The sequence below is a fragment of the Lampris incognitus genome, chromosome 8 (assembly GCF_029633865.1).
Source record: "Lampris incognitus isolate fLamInc1 chromosome 8, fLamInc1.hap2, whole genome shotgun sequence".
NCBI lineage: Eukaryota > Metazoa > Chordata > Actinopteri > Lampriformes > Lampridae > Lampris > Lampris incognitus.
In genome coordinates, this window is record NC_079218.1 from 19,804,157 (window position 1) to 19,822,717 (window position 18,561).

General features: G+C 43.6%; 1 protein-coding gene across 1 annotated transcript; it reads right to left on the minus strand.

Moving 5' to 3' along the window:
- Window positions 1-124: 124 nt before the first annotated feature.
- Window positions 125-16,868, minus strand: pygma (phosphorylase, glycogen, muscle A). Its single transcript, XM_056284185.1, has 20 exons — window positions 16,516-16,868; window positions 14,317-14,418; window positions 13,636-13,714; window positions 13,391-13,494; window positions 13,003-13,134; window positions 12,705-12,816; window positions 12,527-12,609; window positions 10,575-10,718; window positions 10,231-10,323; window positions 9,816-9,962; window positions 8,405-8,568; window positions 8,061-8,175; window positions 7,318-7,419; window positions 6,557-6,704; window positions 6,166-6,224; window positions 5,420-5,561; window positions 4,854-5,061; window positions 1,267-1,401; window positions 879-945; window positions 125-669 (listed from the first exon to the last, which is right to left on the minus strand). Exons 1-20 carry the CDS (start codon window positions 16,756-16,758, stop codon window positions 520-522), a joined length of 2,529 nt encoding a protein of 842 aa, XP_056140160.1. The 5' UTR covers window positions 16,759-16,868; the 3' UTR covers window positions 125-519.
- Window positions 16,869-18,561: the final 1,693 nt, after the last annotated feature.

Below are 18,561 nucleotides of genomic sequence, written 5' to 3' on the forward strand. Positions count from 1 at the left end.
AGCAATTAAATAATACTGTCAAGGACAAGGGGGTCAGCATGATGGTAAAGACTATCTGATTTTAAGAAGTAGTAGGAGTATCTACATGGGGGAGGGGGAATTTAAGACAAGAAATTATCCAGAGGATGCTGAGTGGAAATAAAATTTTATTTTCTCAGATAAAAAATAAATAACCATTAAATTCACAAAACCCATCCCACAGCTCCTCTATCCACTTCCACAGCAGCAAAATTGGCTTTTATTACCTTTCTGGCACTGGGTAAGAGCAGTCCTATAAAAAACAGTTCTCACTTTAATTTGGCAATTGTTTATGTACTGAGGGATAGTCTGGCCTATCCTAGAGTGAATATGAAAGAATAGTAACAGAGTAGTACAGAATAAAACAACACAAGGACACTAAAGATATTTGAAAGCCTGAGGAAATGTGGGGATTCTTACTATGAGCACATCTATCTACATGTACTATGTTCTCGCTGCATGGGTGTGTGGAGTGAAACTGAGGGACTGTCTTTTGCTCGTCTAGGGCTTCTCGTCTGGGGCAGGGATCTTCTCAAGGCTGGGCTCCACGCCCCAGATTTCACGAGCATATTGGGAAATGGTGCGGTCACTGGAGAACTTGCCACTGCCGGCAATATTGTAAATCACCTTCTTGGTCCATTCTCTGGGGTTCTGATGGGAGATGGGAGAATTATCGATAAAATGAGAGGACAAAAGTATAATATTTCCCATGACTCAGTCCGTATTATAGGCTGAGTGAGATTATCATAAAGCTAGTTCAATTCAGGACAAAGTTGAAGGAATAGTTTTCTTTTTGCACATGGATGAGAATGACCTTTTTATTATATCTCAATCATGCCAAGAAAGCTTGTTAGACCTACCTTGTACAGAGCATTGACTTTCTCCTGGCACTTTATGTAGTCTTCATAGTCAGCAAAAACTTTGAATCTGTACAAAAAATACTGTTGGTAAGATACTGGAAAAGGGTATGTTGGAGATGAAGTAAGACGTTTTCTTTAACATTCTGTGTGCGCGTGTGTGTGTGTGTGGGGGGGGGGTTGGTCTTCATGGAGCATGCTTGTGTGCATGCAAATACGAACTATATTTTCTCTGTTTTTATGGGGATATTTACAGCAGACATATGTTTGTGTGTATGCATGCAACATTGTTTTTATTTGTGTGTGACTGTGTGTGTACACAGGCATATTTGCATGCATTGTGTGTTTATTTTTTCTTGTCTTAGTTTGTTGGTGCTCAGTTTGCCTTTACCTGTCATGGTACATTAGCATGTTCACAATTTCCTTAAACAGATCATGCTGAGTTGGGCTAAAGAACCCTCCGGCAATCTGGTCCATTGCCTGTTTCAGTTCAGGCAGGCGGTTGTAATAGTCGTGAGCATTATATCTAGGCACAAAAAAGAAATAAATGTTTTAATTTTGCACTTTTGATTGAAGTAACATTATTCATTAGGGCAGATTTAAAGCTACAATCAGGATGATTACATCCCAACAAATGTCCTTTTAGAAACTGCACATTATTGGCGTATCTAAACCATGAATTAATTAGTTAAACCATGCATATTCAAATCATGACTACTTTTGTCGTTGATCATTTTATTGGTTACTGTTACTTTGCAGGGAAAAATTAAGTCTTCACCATGGCACCCAAAAGTGGGAGAATAAGGTAGGCAGTGGTTTGACAAAGGAGCAAAGTTGCTGTGGACAACAATCAGACAAACTCTTAGAAGACTTTTATCAACATATATGATAACATCCACAGCTAAAACGCAGGCTGAACTTTTTTTTTTCTTAGCTCTGGGAAAAGTGCCAAACAACACTGACGACTTTATTTCAAATGGCATGCTTTATTTCTCTGAATGTGGAGAGGTTCAGCACCAATAATATTACCAGTATCACCATGGGTGTCGGTAAACTAATCAAAGAATGATTATTTCCAGGATTTCAGTTTTGAAGGTCTTGCCAATTTTATGAGCACTTTACACAATTTTAAACCGGTTCCTCATGGTCACACCAAGCCTCAATCCTCTTACTGAGTATAATGGCCCAGCTCTCTTGACCCCAGTGCCTGAATGACCTTATCAGGTTCAGTCCAATGGAGGTCACTTCTGTTACCTCTTAGCATCCACAGCTCTATACTGTCCTCACTGAATGAATTACTTAGAGATCTTCACTGACCTACCATCTCTGATATTTGATCAGTTAAACCTGATAACATCACATGACCACCTGTCAGCAAGCTAAATACAGCACAATAAACAGACAAGGTTTAACACACCCAATCCCTCTTCATTCTCCGATGTGTACCCTCCTGACTTGAATCAGCAGGTACCTACTGTCACATAAGGCCGCTAACCCAGTGATGGTTTGCATGTATTCAGATCTCCATTCTAAACGCATTCAACTATCGGGTAAATGTAGACTACAACCATGGGTGGTCTCAGAAAGGAAAAAAAAAACAAGTCAAGGAAGACTAGCTATTCACCAAGGGTGCAGCTAATAGGGTACTCTTAAAAACAATGCACAATAAGCAATGGGAGAAATTTGGAAAGCCAGATTCTGTCTGGTTTCATCAAAAGGATATATTGTCACATCCGGGTGGCATAGTGGTCTATTCCCGTTGCCTACCGACACGGGGATCGTCGGTTCGAATCTCCATGTTACCTCCGGCTTGGTCGGGCATCCCTACAGACACAACTGACTGTGTCTGCGGGTGGGAAGCCGGATGTGGGTATGTGTCCTGGTCGCTACACTAGCGCCTCTGGTCAGTCGGGGCACCTGTTCAGGGGGAGGGGGAACTGGGGAAAATAGCGTGATCCTTCCACACGCTACGTTTCCCTGGTGAACTCCTCACTGTCAGGTGAAAAGAAGCGGCTGGCGACTCCACATGTAACTGAGGAGGCATGTGGTAGTCTGCAGCCCTCCCCGGATCGGCAGCGGGGGTGGAGCAGCAACCAGGATGGCTCGGAAGAGTGGGGTAATTGGCCAAGTACAATTGAGGAGAAAAGGGGGGGGTATATACTGTTCTTTGCTTAGGATCAGAGTTGGTATTTTCTCTCTGTAAGACAATGATGTGGAGCTTGGAGACCATGTAGGACGTCTCGTTAATCAGCAGGGTTCTTTACATGGTCATTAACATAGCTTAATCAGCCTGGATAAAGTGTCAGTAGAGATTGATAATGGTCCCGTCAGTTCTGCGCTGGCCCAAATGAGCAATAGTTCCCAAACATTATTGCTGTTCCATAGAGACCCAGGTCATCCTGTTGTATGAAGAACTAATGAGCACGACCCTGAGTAAATCTTAGGTTGAAACTCTGGAATCCTTGGTAACAGAGTGAAACAATCTGATGGCGAAAGGTTTTCTTTCAAATGTCATTAATAGTGTTCAGAGTTCTTGTCTTTTATCCCTGAGATTTGACCAGAGCTATGAGGCCAGGTGAACAGCCTTTCCGTCACACCTTGTAAGACCCTCCAAGGCCAAGTTCTGAGCTCCTCCCTTTATTTTAGATCTATGTGTACTTTTCAGCTGTTGATTGTTCCAGGGTATTCACATGCAGCTGCATACCAGTCAAGACCTGATCCTTAAAAGGACATGGCACTAGTGCTACGAGCATCCAACTCTGATCCACCAGATTCGTCATGATGTCTTACAAGCTGTAGGTGCGGTCTTGTCACCCCACCCATACCAAGATTGCTCCATGTGTCTCTTAGATTTGCTGGCGTATAGACCTAATATTTTTGTCGAACCTGTAAGATCTTGCCCTCTGACTTAGTTGGATTATCTCATCCTTTCATGTCTGTGGAGCAGAGGAGGCTACATGCCTGGTGCCCTGTGTGTGATTTATTCACTTACATGGCATCAACCCAGGATTTCCTTTCAAGTCAGCATTTCACAAACTCAACCAAAGGCAGATGGCTGTCTAAGCAACACCTGTCTCATTGGATTATAGAGGTTATTTTCAAACCCTACAGCATGTTTTGGGCTGTTGGGAAACATACTGCATGTGCCAATTCTTTTAGAAGTATGATTTCATCGTGGCCATTATTTATATTAACGTCTTGTTTTGTTTGTTTCTCCACATAGCCTTCCTCTGATATGTACAATTCTACTCATTAGACCTAACAGCATCCGGTGTGATGGTATCCTGCCTAAAAGGATATATGCTGTGATGTAAGAGCCCGTCTGGCTCCATCTGACAGGAATACGGTGTGATTGTAAACATGATACTTATGTACCAATCATACAGTCTTTGGTTGTAAATCGAAATCACTGTCCCCTGAGGAAGAGAAAGTACAGGAAATGTCACTTGGTCCCTCCCACGTAGTGAAAGGGTTTCTCAGTGAAGTGACTTCTGTAAGAGCAAAAATAACCAATGACTATGTCTCAAGGAGACTTTATCAGCCCTATAGGCATTTTTTTTTTGTCAAAGGCCTAAGCCCGAGGTAGGTCTCACATGAGGTCACTTTCCGACACGTGTTTTGGGCCTACTTTCTCTGATTCAACAGGGCAGCTTGGGGCTATATTAGATATATGTTTTCCTTCAGTCCTACAGCTTTGTAACCACATTATACCCGAATAGCAATGACAAAGTATCAGCTATAAGGATTCAAATGCTATTTATCCAAATTTTGCATGTCTTTGTATGTAATGGACTGCTGCGGTAACTCAGGTCTTGTAAGCCTTCAGTACGGAAATGAACTCCTGTTACAAGAGGGAATATCTATTGTCCCCATCTAGACTGCTACTTGGCTGGGTGGGTGACATTATTATCACACAGAGCAACTGCAAATGTACTACTTCGGCTCCCTTGACTTTATGTGTACGCTTTCGATACTTACCCCCTCCTGTCAAGCTCATCGACATCATCCACCCTCATGCCAAAGATGAAGAAGTTCTCCTCGCCAGCCTCTTCAGCCATTTCAACGTTGGCTCCGTCCATGGTGCCGATGGTTAGGGCCCCGTTCAACATGAACTTCATGTTGCCTGTGCCAGAGGCCTCTGTGCCTGCTGTAGAGATCTGTTCAGACAGGTCAGCTGCCGGGATGGCTGGAAGAGGACCAACAGGGGAGGGTTGCTGAAATGAAGAATTGCTTTCATAACTCTATGTTGTGTGTGTGTGTGTGTGTGTGTGTGTGTGTGTGTGTGTGTGTGTGTGCGTGCGCGTGCGCGCGCGCGTGTGCGCATGTGTGCGTGCGTGTGTGTTTTGTGCCGCACCATAAATTGCCTCATTATAGACATTAGAATTTCCTAAACTTGCATAAGGATAATCTTTGCCATCTGCAGAGGAGGGGATGAGCATGAGAGCAGACAGATAGACAGGGAGAAGGAGGGGACGTGGGAGGGATGAATAAGCACAGGCAGACAGAGAAGGGGATGAGCAGAGAAGATGTGAGAGGTCAATCACCTTTCTCAGCCAGTGTGACTCTGTAGTTCTCCAGGAAGATGACTTTGAGACGGTCCCCAACCACAGGGTCATTGTTGACCACCTCCCCAATAGCTGTGATCAGACGAATGATCATCTTGGCAGTGTGGTAGCCAGGGGCCGCCTGCAAGAGGAAGAAGGCACAAGTTGTAATTGTCTTTTTTGGGGGGGGGGATTTTCCCCTTTCCCCTTTTCCTCCCTAATTGTATCCGGCCAATTACCCCACTCTTCCGAGCTGTCCCGGTCGCTGCTCCACCCCCTCTGCTGATCCGGGGAGGGCTGCAGACTACCACATGCCTCCTTCGATACATGTGGAGTTGCCAGCTGCTTCTTTTCACCTGACAGTGAGGAGTTTCACCAGGGGGACGTAGCGCATGGGAGGGTCACGCTATTCCCTCCAGTTCCCCCTCCCCCTGAATAGGCACCCCGACCGACCAGAGGAGGCGCTAGTGCAGCAACCAGGATACATCCGGCTTCCCACCCGCAGACACGGCCAATTGTGTCTGTAGGGACGCCCGGCCAAGCTGGAGATAACATGGGGATTCGAACCAGAGATCCCCTTGTTGGTAGACAACGGAATAGACCTCTATGCTACCTGGACGTCCCAGAAGGCACAAATTTAACAGGGTTGTGATCTATGAATTTAAGCAGGAAGGAATGTAAGACTGAAAAAAAGAGTATTTTTTATCTATACAACTCAGTTAGATGTAGAGATTAGAACAACAGACCTTTCCTCCGATCATGATAGTCCTTGGAGTCCACTGCTTGTTGGGTTCCTTCTTGATGCCTGGGAAGAGATACCAAAAGACATCACAGGACTAAGTCATGTATAACATGTATGGGGACAGACATGTAAATCTACTGTATAAATGTTTGACAGCCTTGAGGATGTTTAAACGCTTTCTGTTAGTGGTTTAGAAATTGGACACCTTATAGACTTGAAAATTTAGCTTTTCCCATGTGGCGGAAATAACAAAAAAAAAACAAAACAAAACATCAACAACAACACTATTACCACTACTAACAATAATAATGAACCTCTGTAGTTGGTGAAGCTTATGTACATCATAATTCAATGCAGTGTATGAAGCGTTTTAAACTTGTGTGGCTCATACTTACGGTTGTAGTAGGTGATAATGTGCAGACAGTTGAGCAGCTGTCTCTTGTACTCATGGATTCTTTTGACCTGAATGTCAAACATGGAGTTCGGGTTGATCTTCACCTTGTAGTGCTCCTCCAGATGCACGGCAAACTTCAACTTGTTCTCCTATATCGGTAAAAGATAAAGCTTATTAACAGACTGAACACAGCGGATGTGTCAGGCAGAGATTAAAAGTTCAGCGGGCGGGGGGGGCGGGGGGTGCCATGCTACAAGAAACCGACGAGGTTGAAAACAACACGTTCAAATCAGAAACGTGCGCAATGAAACTGTGCCGCCTGGAGAATTGAAATCACCAGGTGCATTGAGATACAAAGCAGTAGGCCGTCAAATAAATTTGCTTAGGGTCACGGACAGCTACAGAGGCGATTAGTGGAGGCTTTGAAAGGCTGGAAGCATCTCCCCGACCACAGCGGAAGAAAAGGGTCAGTCACAGAATGTGGCGGGGGGCCTTAGCATGACAGATCATTCTCTATATCAAAGTCATTGTAAAAGCTATGGTGATACAAGCTATGCTGATACAAGCTATGGTGATACAAGCTATGGTGGTACAAGCTATGGTGATACAAGCTATGATACAAGCTATGCTGATACAAGCTATGGTGGTACAAGCTATGGTGGTACAAGCTATGGTGATACAAGCTATGGTGCATATATGATGCAAAGTACAGCAGCGTCCATTCCGGTGATGCAGGCTTTCTAGTTTAGTTTCTAAGTTTACCTGCTTGACTTTGGCGATGTCACGGATGAAATTCTCGTCGTTGATGTACTTCACCAGACCCTTCAGCTGATCAAGGTCCCGGATGTAGTTCTCTCCAATTCTCTTTTAAGCAAAAAGGGCCAAAGAATGAAATTAACATAGAGTATTTGGTTCCTGGGGATGGCGATGTGTGTTACCATTGACAAAGTTACCATTCTCTAAGGTGAGTAGAGTTTACGTGATTGTTGTTTTTTTTGTTTTGGATTCCCCCCCCCCTTTTTTTTCTCCCCAATTGTATCCAGCTGATTACACCACTCTTCTGAGCCATCCCGATCTCTAATCCACCCCCTCTGCCGATCTGGGGAGGGCTGCAGACTACCATACGCCTCCTCCGATACATATGGAGTCGCCAGCTGCTTCTTTTCACCTGACAGTGAGGAGTTTTGCCAGAGGGATGTAGCACATGGGGGGATCATGCTATTCCCCCCAGTTCCCCCTCCTGAACAGGCGCCTCGACAGACCAGAGGAGGTGCTAGTGCATCAACCAAGACACAAACCCACGTCCGGCTTCCCACCCACAGACACGGCCAATTGTGTCTGTAGGGATGCCAGACCAAACTGGAGGTAACACAGGGATTCGAACCGCTGATCCTCGTGTTGGTAGGTAATGGAATAGACCGTTACGCTACCCGGACACCGTGATTGCTGTTTTGTGTATGTCTGTTTGTGTGTATAGGTGTGTGTATATACACAACCCTGCTCACCTCAGCAAGGACTTCAGCCAGTCCAGGGTTGCACATAACTAGCCAGCGGCGGGGAGTGATGCCATTGGTTTTGTTCTGGAACTTGTGAGGCTCCATTTCATAGAAGTCCTTGAAGCTGCAGTCAGGGTACAGTAACACAGATATCATTAGAAGCAGAAAACAACCAGTCCCTATGAAAATAGAGGGACGGTAGTTGTGAAATAACCAATGGTAACACTAAACTAATGATAAAGAATAACAATATTTAATAACTTATAATTATATATGCATGCATGCATTTGATCAAACTATGATATAGAGATATATAGTGTCAAAGGGAAGTGCGTGTTATTAGAGGGACAAACATTGTCGCTTTGAGGATGTCAGAGTGAATCTGGGCCACGCCATTGACAGCATGGGAGCCCACAATGCACAAATGGGCCATGTTGACCCTCTTCTGTCCACCTTCCTCAATGAGGGACATGCGGCGCATGCGGTCAAAGTCACCAGGATACTTCTTAGAGACAGCCTGGACAATGACAGAGAAGATGAACCAAAAATGAACTCACTGATTATGTTTTGCATATCATCATTCAGTGGGAATTCGTTCAGAATACCCCTTTTGTACTGTATACTGTATAATATAGTATGAGCACCATAGTGTAACATTTATGTAGTTTTACAATTCGTTTTAAAAAAATAAAAAAAAATCTGGCTGTGCCAAAAATATGACATTTGTAACCTTTCACCTTGAATAACTTCCCATGCATCAGTGCGCAACTATTCAACTGGTGTCTCCTCCACAGATAATAGCAAAGAACACACAAATGGAGGAAGAATAAACAGGAATCATAACCCATGAGATGACTTGTGGTTACTGGTGTTTGTCCATAATGTGTAAACTTTTCAAATAAACTCATATTTTTACACACCTGCTGTACACAAATTTCTGATTTTTTGTTAAAATGTAATGTTACGCTATTACAGAGGAGTCAGTCAGAGCCCACCTCAGCCAGTCGGCCCCATCTTGCGAAGTCTAAAACTTCATAATATTGTCAGTAAAGCGAGCAAATTCATTTGAATATTGTGCAGACCTAGCAGACCCGGCAGCCCACATCCACACCCCCGATCAGAAATATTGCTCCTTGCCGGCTTAGATGGTAAACAGGGTGTTAATGGGTATGTTGACTTGTTCTGTTTCACCACTGCACCCTGATGCTGCAGTAAAATGTAAAAAGCCAATTAAAATCCCTTTGTGTACAAAACAAATCGGTGGTATTAAAGTGCCAAACACGGCTTAGGCAGTGGGCTCTGCTCCCAGTGGTGCTCCTTTACATGTTCGCAGACATAAAGGTACAACGATATCAATATTCAAAATCAGGCAAGCCTGGAAAACAATCTTGCAATCTTTTTTTTTTCTTTGATAGACATATTAACTTTGGATGATATTCTTATTTCTAAAATGCTTGCACAACTCTTCTTTTCAGTTTTACCAAAAAATAGAAAAAACACCACCATTCATGTTGTAATCATCTAGACCTGGCATCTGTCAGTTGACCACACCAACATGAAAATTATGCAACTACCTTTCCCCCTGTTAGTTTAAGGCCTGTTTTGGTCCAGCCAGGCACATAGAAGTGCAGGGGACCCCAAGAGGTCCCTCTATAACTCTATTACCTCTATCATAACTCTATTACTAAGTGTTCTGCTGTTACAGCTTGGTGCACACAAAGAGTCCCATGGTTTTCAGAATGCGTTGCAGTGTGCACTACTAACCTCCATGTGACGTCTGTTGATCTCATAGATAATTTCCAGGTGACGGGGCAGCAGATGAGCGAAAAGGTCAATGGGCCAGCGCTCCAGGGCCTCGGGAAGAACTGTGTGGTTGGTGTAAGCACAGGTACGCACACAGATGTCCCAGGCCTGGTCACCAACGCACAAAGGGAAGTAAGTAGGGATTACAAAGACAAATGCAATATCCCTACTAACACCAACAGAAGAAAAGTAGGGAAATGTACTGTGATATGCAACACTCTTTTACTTTGACTCGGTGGTAGATCAACTCGCATGAACAAATTACACTAAGGTGCGGTCTTTAAAACGCCAAAGAATTAACAATATTACAATTGAGGAACAAGTCGAAAAGGGTAAAAAGAAAGACGGTTGTCATATCAGTGTTATTGTTTCTTACGTTTTCCCAGTTAAGTCTCTCCTCATCAACGAGCACCCTCATCAGCTCAGGGATGGCCATGGCAGGGTGAGTGTCATTCAGCTGGATGGCAACCTGCATGTGCGAGAGATTTCCTGGACTGTGAAAATGGCGATTCCAAAATGGCATATGGCTTATAAGACAGTTCTCTGACACATGCATTTCCTACTGATGACAACATACAATCAACATCCGTGCAACTGGCAGGCGCAGGTAAAAAAAATAAACAAGGACACCTCTCTTAACAAACAGTTGAACTGAGAGACAGAAAGAACAATCAGATAATTTATTTATTTATTTATTTTCGCTCTCTGGTTTCTCCTCACCTTGTCAGGCAGTTTGCTGAAGTCTGTGCGAACAACGTCCCTGGAGCCAAACTTGGAGACTTTGAAACGACGGACGATGTCTTGGAGTGTGGCAGACACCACAAAGTACTCCTGCTTCAGACGCAGCTCCTTACCCTCAAAGAACTGGAGATAAAGACAAGCATTTGTCTGTCTGCTCTGCATGCGGCCAAGAATGCGTGTTTGTTTGTTTGTTTTTCTTATTTCTTTGGTCATAGACTTCGATTCCGGTTATGAGCCGAGCTGCGTGTATTTTGTCATGAAATAATGAAATTCTTCAGCTCAGTGAAATAAATACTAACCAAGTGTGTGATAAAAGGTTTTGTTTTTTTTTTTTTTGGTGTGGCTTCCCCTCCCCCACTTTTTCTCCCTAATTGTATCCAGCCATTTACCCCACTCTTCCGAGCCGTCCCGGCCGTTGCTCCACCCCCTCTGCCAATCCGGGGAGGGCTGCAGACTACCACATGCCTCCTCCGATACATGTGGAGTCGCCAGCCGCTTCTTTTCACCTGACGGTGAGGAGTTTCGCCAGGGGGACGTAGCGCGTGGGAGGATCACGCTATTCCCCCCACTTCCCCCCGAACAGACGCCCCGACCGACCGAGCGACCAGAGGAGGCGCTAGTGCAGCGATCAGGACACATACCCACATCCGTCTTCCCACCAAGCAGAAAGTAACGCGGGGATTTGAACCGGTGATCACTGTGTTGGTAGGCAACGGAATAGACCGCTACGCTACCCGGACGCCCTTTGGATTTGCATATTGTGTAAATCTCCACTAACAGGACGTTACTGTAACATGGCAAGGAAGCAGACTTGTAAACCTCTGTCTACTTGCATTCTTAAAAATACCAGAGTTATCAGAATGATCACGGAGCCACTGATGTCAGCAGAAAGCAATGGTTTGTTTACCGACTGAGATTTCCTTGAGTAAATGTAAAGCCTTCCTGATTCCTGATTCCTAAATACGGAACCATAACATGGGTGGTTTTGGGAGAGAGAGCGCTGAGAGAATAACCTCACCAACTGCCATTGTCTGGGTATGACTCGGCATATTGCTTGAAAGGAGCGATATTATGAAAATACTGCATATTTCATATGGCAGAAAAGAACCACAGTTCTTGTTGTGTTTGGATTATTCATGCTTAATGGATTATTGATGATCACTGTTCTAGTCTTACTGTGATATTCCTGTTTTTGATTTTCAAATAAAAGCTGTTGACAAGATTCTGATTGGTTGGCGCTCTGAAGCTTTCACGCGCCGTTCTATCTGGGTCCGTTCTAACCTTGACCTGCAGGTCTTCTCGGGAGTCCGTCGGCGCCCGCTCCCCACTTGCACAGCGGAGGAATGGGACTATTACCATAATTCACTTGTGTTAATTCTCAAATTAGTGGGTCATTTCCTTAATCCCACTCCTCAAAATAGCACCGATCTGAGTCCGGGATTGATGGTCGGGGTTTTTAGCAGATCTAAACGATAGCTCCGGTGTTCGCCGCGGAGCAGGCGGTAGCAGCGCTGGCTATAGAAGGAGAAGGACACCGGCGGCGGCGGCGGTGGCGGCCTGAATTATGGAAATCCCTCTCATGTGGTGGCTAAGATAAGAAAGCTGCCTTGGTATTAATATCATGAGGCTGAATACCTAGGCCATACACCAGCCGTAGCTCATAGTTTGGTTCTTCTTTTTTAGGGTCCACCATTTGACACAGTGCTGTTTCTGAGACGGTGAGCAAGGCTAGATTAAAGCCAAATGGTCGCCACGTTGTAGAGTTGAGGTAACTGTGTGTTTCTGCAATGGCGATTTCACTCCTCGCTGACACATCCACAGTCATTTGTCATGTTCGCGTTCGCCTTCATCTTTTATAAGATATTTGCAGTTACCCTAATTACTAAAGGTGTCTTAGTGAACTAGTGGGCGATGTAGACGTGGCCTCTTACATTGTCGTTGGGATACAGCACACGGGAGATGTTCTCAGCCAAGTTTCTGTCCAACACAGCTTGAATGTAGCCACCGATGTTGACTGTAAGGGGAAATGAAATATACCTCAGCAACGCTATTTCAAGCACCTCGAACGATACGACACGTAAAACGTTTTGTGCTCTGCCAATCACATACAGTCTTTCAGGTTGAAATCGCAGGGGGCCTTGGCGGACCACAGCCTCATGGTGTTGACAACGTTATTTCTGTAGCCAGGGATGGGGGTGTCGTATGGCAGAGCCAACACTACCTGTCAAAAGAACAAGCCGAGAGAACTTATAGCTCTTCAATACTGTGGGGGGGACGGGGGGGACGGGGGACAAACCAAACTATTTCACTTATGCACAACTGAATATACAGAAATATTAAAAGAGAGACGCTTAATCAGTGAATTGTCACTAATTTCAATGCCAATGTATTGAAATTGTATCTTCACCTGAGTGTCAACCCATTTCACACCACCGGGGTGGTGCTCGGTTCTGCCGTAAAAGTGCACTGGACGCATGTACTCGGGGCGGGCTTTCTCCCAGGGGTTGCCATATCGCAGCCAGTCATCGGCCTCTTCAACCTGAATGGCATTGATGCAGCAAAACATCGGCACTGGTTGAGTCATGGATACATAATGATGGGGAATTTTCTTTCTTAAGATCAAGGCAAGTCAAGGTGTTGCCAAAATATTTGGTGCATAACCTAGATACAAGTTGCTGATCATGTTCACTGTGGGGGAAAAACAACAACTATACTTTGTTTTTTTAGGAAATGTAAGAAACATGTTTAAAAAATATGAAGGGAGTATTGAGCCACACAGGTTAAGAATTTCTTACCTGCCAGCCGTTGAGAATCTTTTGGTTGAAGATACCAAACTCATAGCGAATACCATAACCGTAGGCGGCCAGACCCAGTGAAGCCATGGAGTCGAGGAAACAGGCTGAGGAACAGGGAGCGAAAGAGTTGAAAGTAAGACATAAAGACAGACAAGCTCAGCTGCCATCTGAAAAAGCCATTCATTCAAGAGAGATGCAGGAGTCCTTCTGACTCATTGGTTAAAAAAAGAGGGAAAACTGCCTACCAGCAAGACGGCCGAGACCACCATTGCCCAGACCAGCATCTTCCTCAATATCCTCTAGTTCCTCCATATCCAGACCAAGCTGTAACACAACACAACACAGTAGAATATAATGCAACACAATAAAATACAACACAATGCAATGCAATGTAAACAAAACAAATAAAACAAAACAAATAAAGCACAATGCAACGCAACAATGTAATGGAGTACAACACAACAATACAATGAAAAACAACATCACAATATAACGCAACACAATGAAATACAGCACAATTGAATGCAACACATTGAAATATGATGCAACACAACACAACAATACAATGAAGCATGACAACCCAAGGCAACACAATGAAATATAACACTAATGCAAGATAATCCAATCAAATACAGCATGATAAAACACAACACAATATAATACAAAGCAACACAACACAGCATGAAACAGCAGAGCATAACACTAGAATATTAATGAAATTGTTAAAAAAAAGCTGTCCTTTCTGAAAGCCCTACAGTAAATTTTCCTTATCAGTTCACAGTTCAGAGGAATAGAAAGGCACAGCATTGCTGGGGAATGGGCAACCATTTCAGCATCATTGTCCAGAAATAATCAACAGGCCAGATGTCATGGCAATGGTGTTAATTGCGATGGCACCGCAGACAGTGTGTCATTGCCAGCCTGACCTGGTATGTGGCTTCATCACAGGCGTTCTCCAATGCAAGGTTCACCATGGTGTTCTGCAGGGTACGGCCCATGTAGAACTCCAGGGAGATGTAGTACACACGCTACAAAGGGGGGGGGGACACAATGATGAGCATATCAACATAAATCTAATGCCGTTGATAACCTGCAAACTACTGCAAAAAATGGCATTATGAACAATGATGCAAAGGAGATAATTTTGTGTCTTGATGAGAGACAGGGCTGCAAAAGTTTTGACATCCAACTCCTTACATGTCATGACAACTTTAGCTTCAACCTATTGAGAAGATCTTTAGGCTTTAATGGTTTATCTTTAGGTTGGTATTATATAGACATGGGACAGCTGAGTCTGGATTTTGCCTTTGCCATTTAGTTTTTGCTTTTTTTTCTCCCTCCCCCTCCTTTGCCACAGGGGTTGGACACACTTCCAGGAGGCTGAGGAAGGGAGAAGAGAGGAGAGACTGATAGATGGCTAGCTTGGCGTATTACATAACCGCAACATTTTGGCCCGGGCAAAAATAGCTCCTGCAGAGGTCGCTGTAAAGGTCAGCGTGAGCATGATACCCACTAATTGTGGAGTGTAGGTTCGAAAGCAAAGGAGAAAATTGCAAGATTGGGGCCACAAAATATTAATTAAAAATGAACAGAGCCAGAGCGGTGAAAGTGCCGGCTAAAAGCACCTTTTGAGACCAAATGCTATACATGCTAACTTCCACCGCTGTGTGACGGAAACGCAACGCTGCGTAATCATGACACCTTCATGATCTCGATCAATTCCCATCTTTATGGCTGAATAGAAACAATGTGATGAAGTAATTTTTAAAGGGTAAAACACGGTGTTTTGAAATTTATAAGCTGTCCCTTGCTCTCTATGCTCATTCGGGTTTCCGTTTTGACCTTTGAGGGAATTACCTATGACCTTTCAGTCTGGTACACCAATAAAGTGATACAGTTAGAAGGTCAGCTGGTGAGTGACATAGCGGATGAAACTCACCAGCCTTTGGCCATAGACACTCTGAAACTTAACTTAATTAACGTGCAAGGTTAGCGGCTTCCAGATGAGGACATATATGTGTTTTGTGTTTGAGCTGAGCATTATGGAGCTGTGATTCAATTTCTGCGGATTAAACCAACACGTGCATTGACCAAAAGCTGGCAAAACTATCACGTTCAACTTACTACAATAACAGTCCGATTTTTCGCCAAACTAATTAAGATTTGTGCCAGATTTCATTCTGTTAACTGATCCTTTTTTGTGTTTGTGCCATCACACAATTCTTCATGCGACCATTTGAAACATTAATGCGGTTGCAGCTTTCGGCTTCGTTGTGTGCCCGAGTTAGAAGAACACTTCAGCAGAGGTCTGAATGAACTGAATGGCACCTACGCTGGTGGCATTCAGAAGCTGGATTTTCGCAGAGGTTTTTTTGTCTTGTGCGATTCCTCATCTGCTCGCATGACCTAAATAACACGCAATGCACTTGACGTTTAGGGCAGGTTCAGGATAGAAGGTCATAGAGGGGTTTCATGTTTCATTACAATATGTGCACGTCTGCATACCGCTAAAGTCATAGGCAGTTCTTGAAAAGTTTAAATTTCATGACATGACTACAGTTTGAACACTCAACAAAGTTGTCTCGAGGTAGCCAGGGGAAATTCCCCCGAATTGAAACTGAAGGGGACGAATATAAACCCTATTTTTTCACATGAGTATTATTGTGCAGCAAAAATATATCTGTTTAAGTATCGTAAAACTTGCAAAAACCACTGAGTCATTCCATCAAGTCTCGAGTTATTACACAGAACTTGAGAAGGGGGGGCGGGGGGTTATTAAGGCCAGAGGTGCACAATTTGAAGTACTCATTTGCAGTAGTGTTGATTAATGTTCCTATCAGGACCTTTAGCGCCCTGAAAGGGGGAAACTCTTTCTTACATCCAAGATAAATGAATGCTTCCTTCCTGTTATGAAAAAAAGCAACGATAAGCACTTCAATAACCACCATCATAATTCAAATATCAGACAAGATATATAACATATATTACTTCCAAAACCTCTTCACCAGATACGAAAACTGTATATAAAAATCACTCAATCAAATCTCACTTGGTGATAATTTGACTCTTTTATATCTGTGTTTTTATGTGGATATGCAGTTGATGCAGCTTGGACCATAACTTACTTTGGGATCTTTCTCATAGTAGTGCTGCTGGGTTCTGATCCACCTGCCGATCAAATGGTCACGCACGGTGTGGGCGAGAGCAAAGTAGTAATCCCTTTTCGATGCCACATTTCTGTCCTTGACCAGTGTAAAGTGGAGATGCCTGTTGAAATTAACCTTCAAATCGGCAACGTTCTCAACACCGGCAAGGCCTCGCACGGAAATCTGTTTCCTCCTTTCCTGGTCTGACATCGGTTTCGACATGGTGACACTATCTCAGCAGTTCAGGGCTGTGAAACCGGCTACTTAGACAGTAAATAGTGAGACAGCAGGCACTCACACACACTACCCAGTCTGGACACGCGGCAGGAAAGGCACCCACACCACAAGATCAGGTTCACCAATTTAAAGGCCGAGCTATAAATATTGAGTAGAGGGTGGAGCGTACTGTATATATTTGGGTGGCGGGTGGGGCACACGGTGGATTTGGGTTTTATTATTCAGATGTGTGGCACAAGAATAAAACAGACACAGTTGTTGGAGCCATAACATTCGATTCACAGCAAGGGTCATTTCATAGCACCCCGGGAGAGACTAGGGAGCAAACGGTTGTGCTAATTTCACCTCCGTCCATCTGAAACCTAATCAAACAGCGACATATGCTCCCCTTCAGTCTGTTCTCTTACGAGTCACAGCATCAGAAAGTCCTACTGACTGAAGCCTAGGCTGTAGCACAATAGTGACATGAAACAATATTTAAGTACGAGTGCTGCACATGCCCCATAGATGTCGAAAAACAAGTCAGGGCTCAGCCTCGTCCTATCGCCGCATAACGGGATTTTATGGTAATGCAGACACATTATTTATAATTAGGCGCTCGTTAACAGGTTTTAGAACAACACGCTCTCCGCCAACGTATTTGCATTTCCATCTACTCTTCTTTTTACTTAAGTACTCGGTGATCCTTTTTCAATTTCCCATGATTTATGTATTTCATATTTGGTGTCCTACATGCAAAAAGAAAGACAATGCATATTCAGATATGTACCATCTCCCCACATCCTACAGGATTTTGAGGGACGTTAATGTTATTGCATAGTCATCTGCGACTCAAACTGTTTTCAAAAGTCACAACTCTTATCGATATGAGTTATAATTGTGTCTTTTAAATTGCCCCCCCACCCCACCCCATACACACCCACACACACCATGTAGTATATGATAAACTTTGTATAGTGTTAACTCATTGTGGTGGCTTTACACAGCCAGCTAGCTGCCGTCATCCTGGTTTTCTTTTTTTAGTATGGCTGACAGACCTGTCTTGGCCAGCAGGTGGCAATGAGATTTTATATGGAGGAGAGGCATTTGCTGCACCTCAAAACCAAAGTGCAGCAAAGCCATTTAAAAATCATATTTAGAATGATGTTAATGTATAATTTACAGCGTTGCAGGTTAATGACAAAAAATATATTTTGCCACTAATTTTTTTTTCCGTCTGCATTGTTCACTTAGTCCATGGCAATACATTGTTGCTGACTATTGCCCCAAGTCACTTTCTCATCAGCAACCTCTGGATGAGCCCTATTGTAACTAGTGACCTTGGATTGGCCCGAAAACAAACCAGCAACAATACCCTGTGTGACATTTCCATGCAACTGTTTAAACCACAGATTCTTTTTGTAGCCTAGCGCTATATATATATATATATATATATATATATATATATATATATATATATATATATATATATATATATATATATATATATATATATTTCTCGTTCACAGTATGCCAGCCTCTTTCAGGAAACTAGTTTTTTGAACAAATGATTCAAAATCAGATTAGTGACCATATCCCTAGGGATAACAGACTCAAAATCTGCTGCAGCGCCCACCCAAAAACTAACTCCATTTTCAGTTGTCACTCCGACAAGCCGTAATATCATGAAGTCCTGACCTATAAATAGTAACACTGACCCAGTCCCAAAGGCCATGATATTTGAAAGGCATGTCTTGTTAATGTCAGCAAGAGCCGGCAGACAACACTATCTTGCTATTAACCGAGTCG

Bases quoted from the DNA above. Each gene is read 5' to 3' on its own strand.
- pygma (XM_056284185.1), bottom strand. From the start codon at position 16,758: ATGTCGAAACCGATGTCAGACCAGGAAAGGAGGAAACAGATTTCCGTG. The intron at 8,176-8,404 runs GTTTGTCCCTCT...CCCTGACTGCAG, and splicing joins GACATCCTCAAAGCGACAAT to CTTCAAGGACTTCTATGAAA. The intron at 5,562-6,165 runs GTCTGTTGTTCT...TTCCTCTTGCAG, and splicing joins CTATCATGATCGGAGGAAAG to GCGGCCCCTGGCTACCACAC.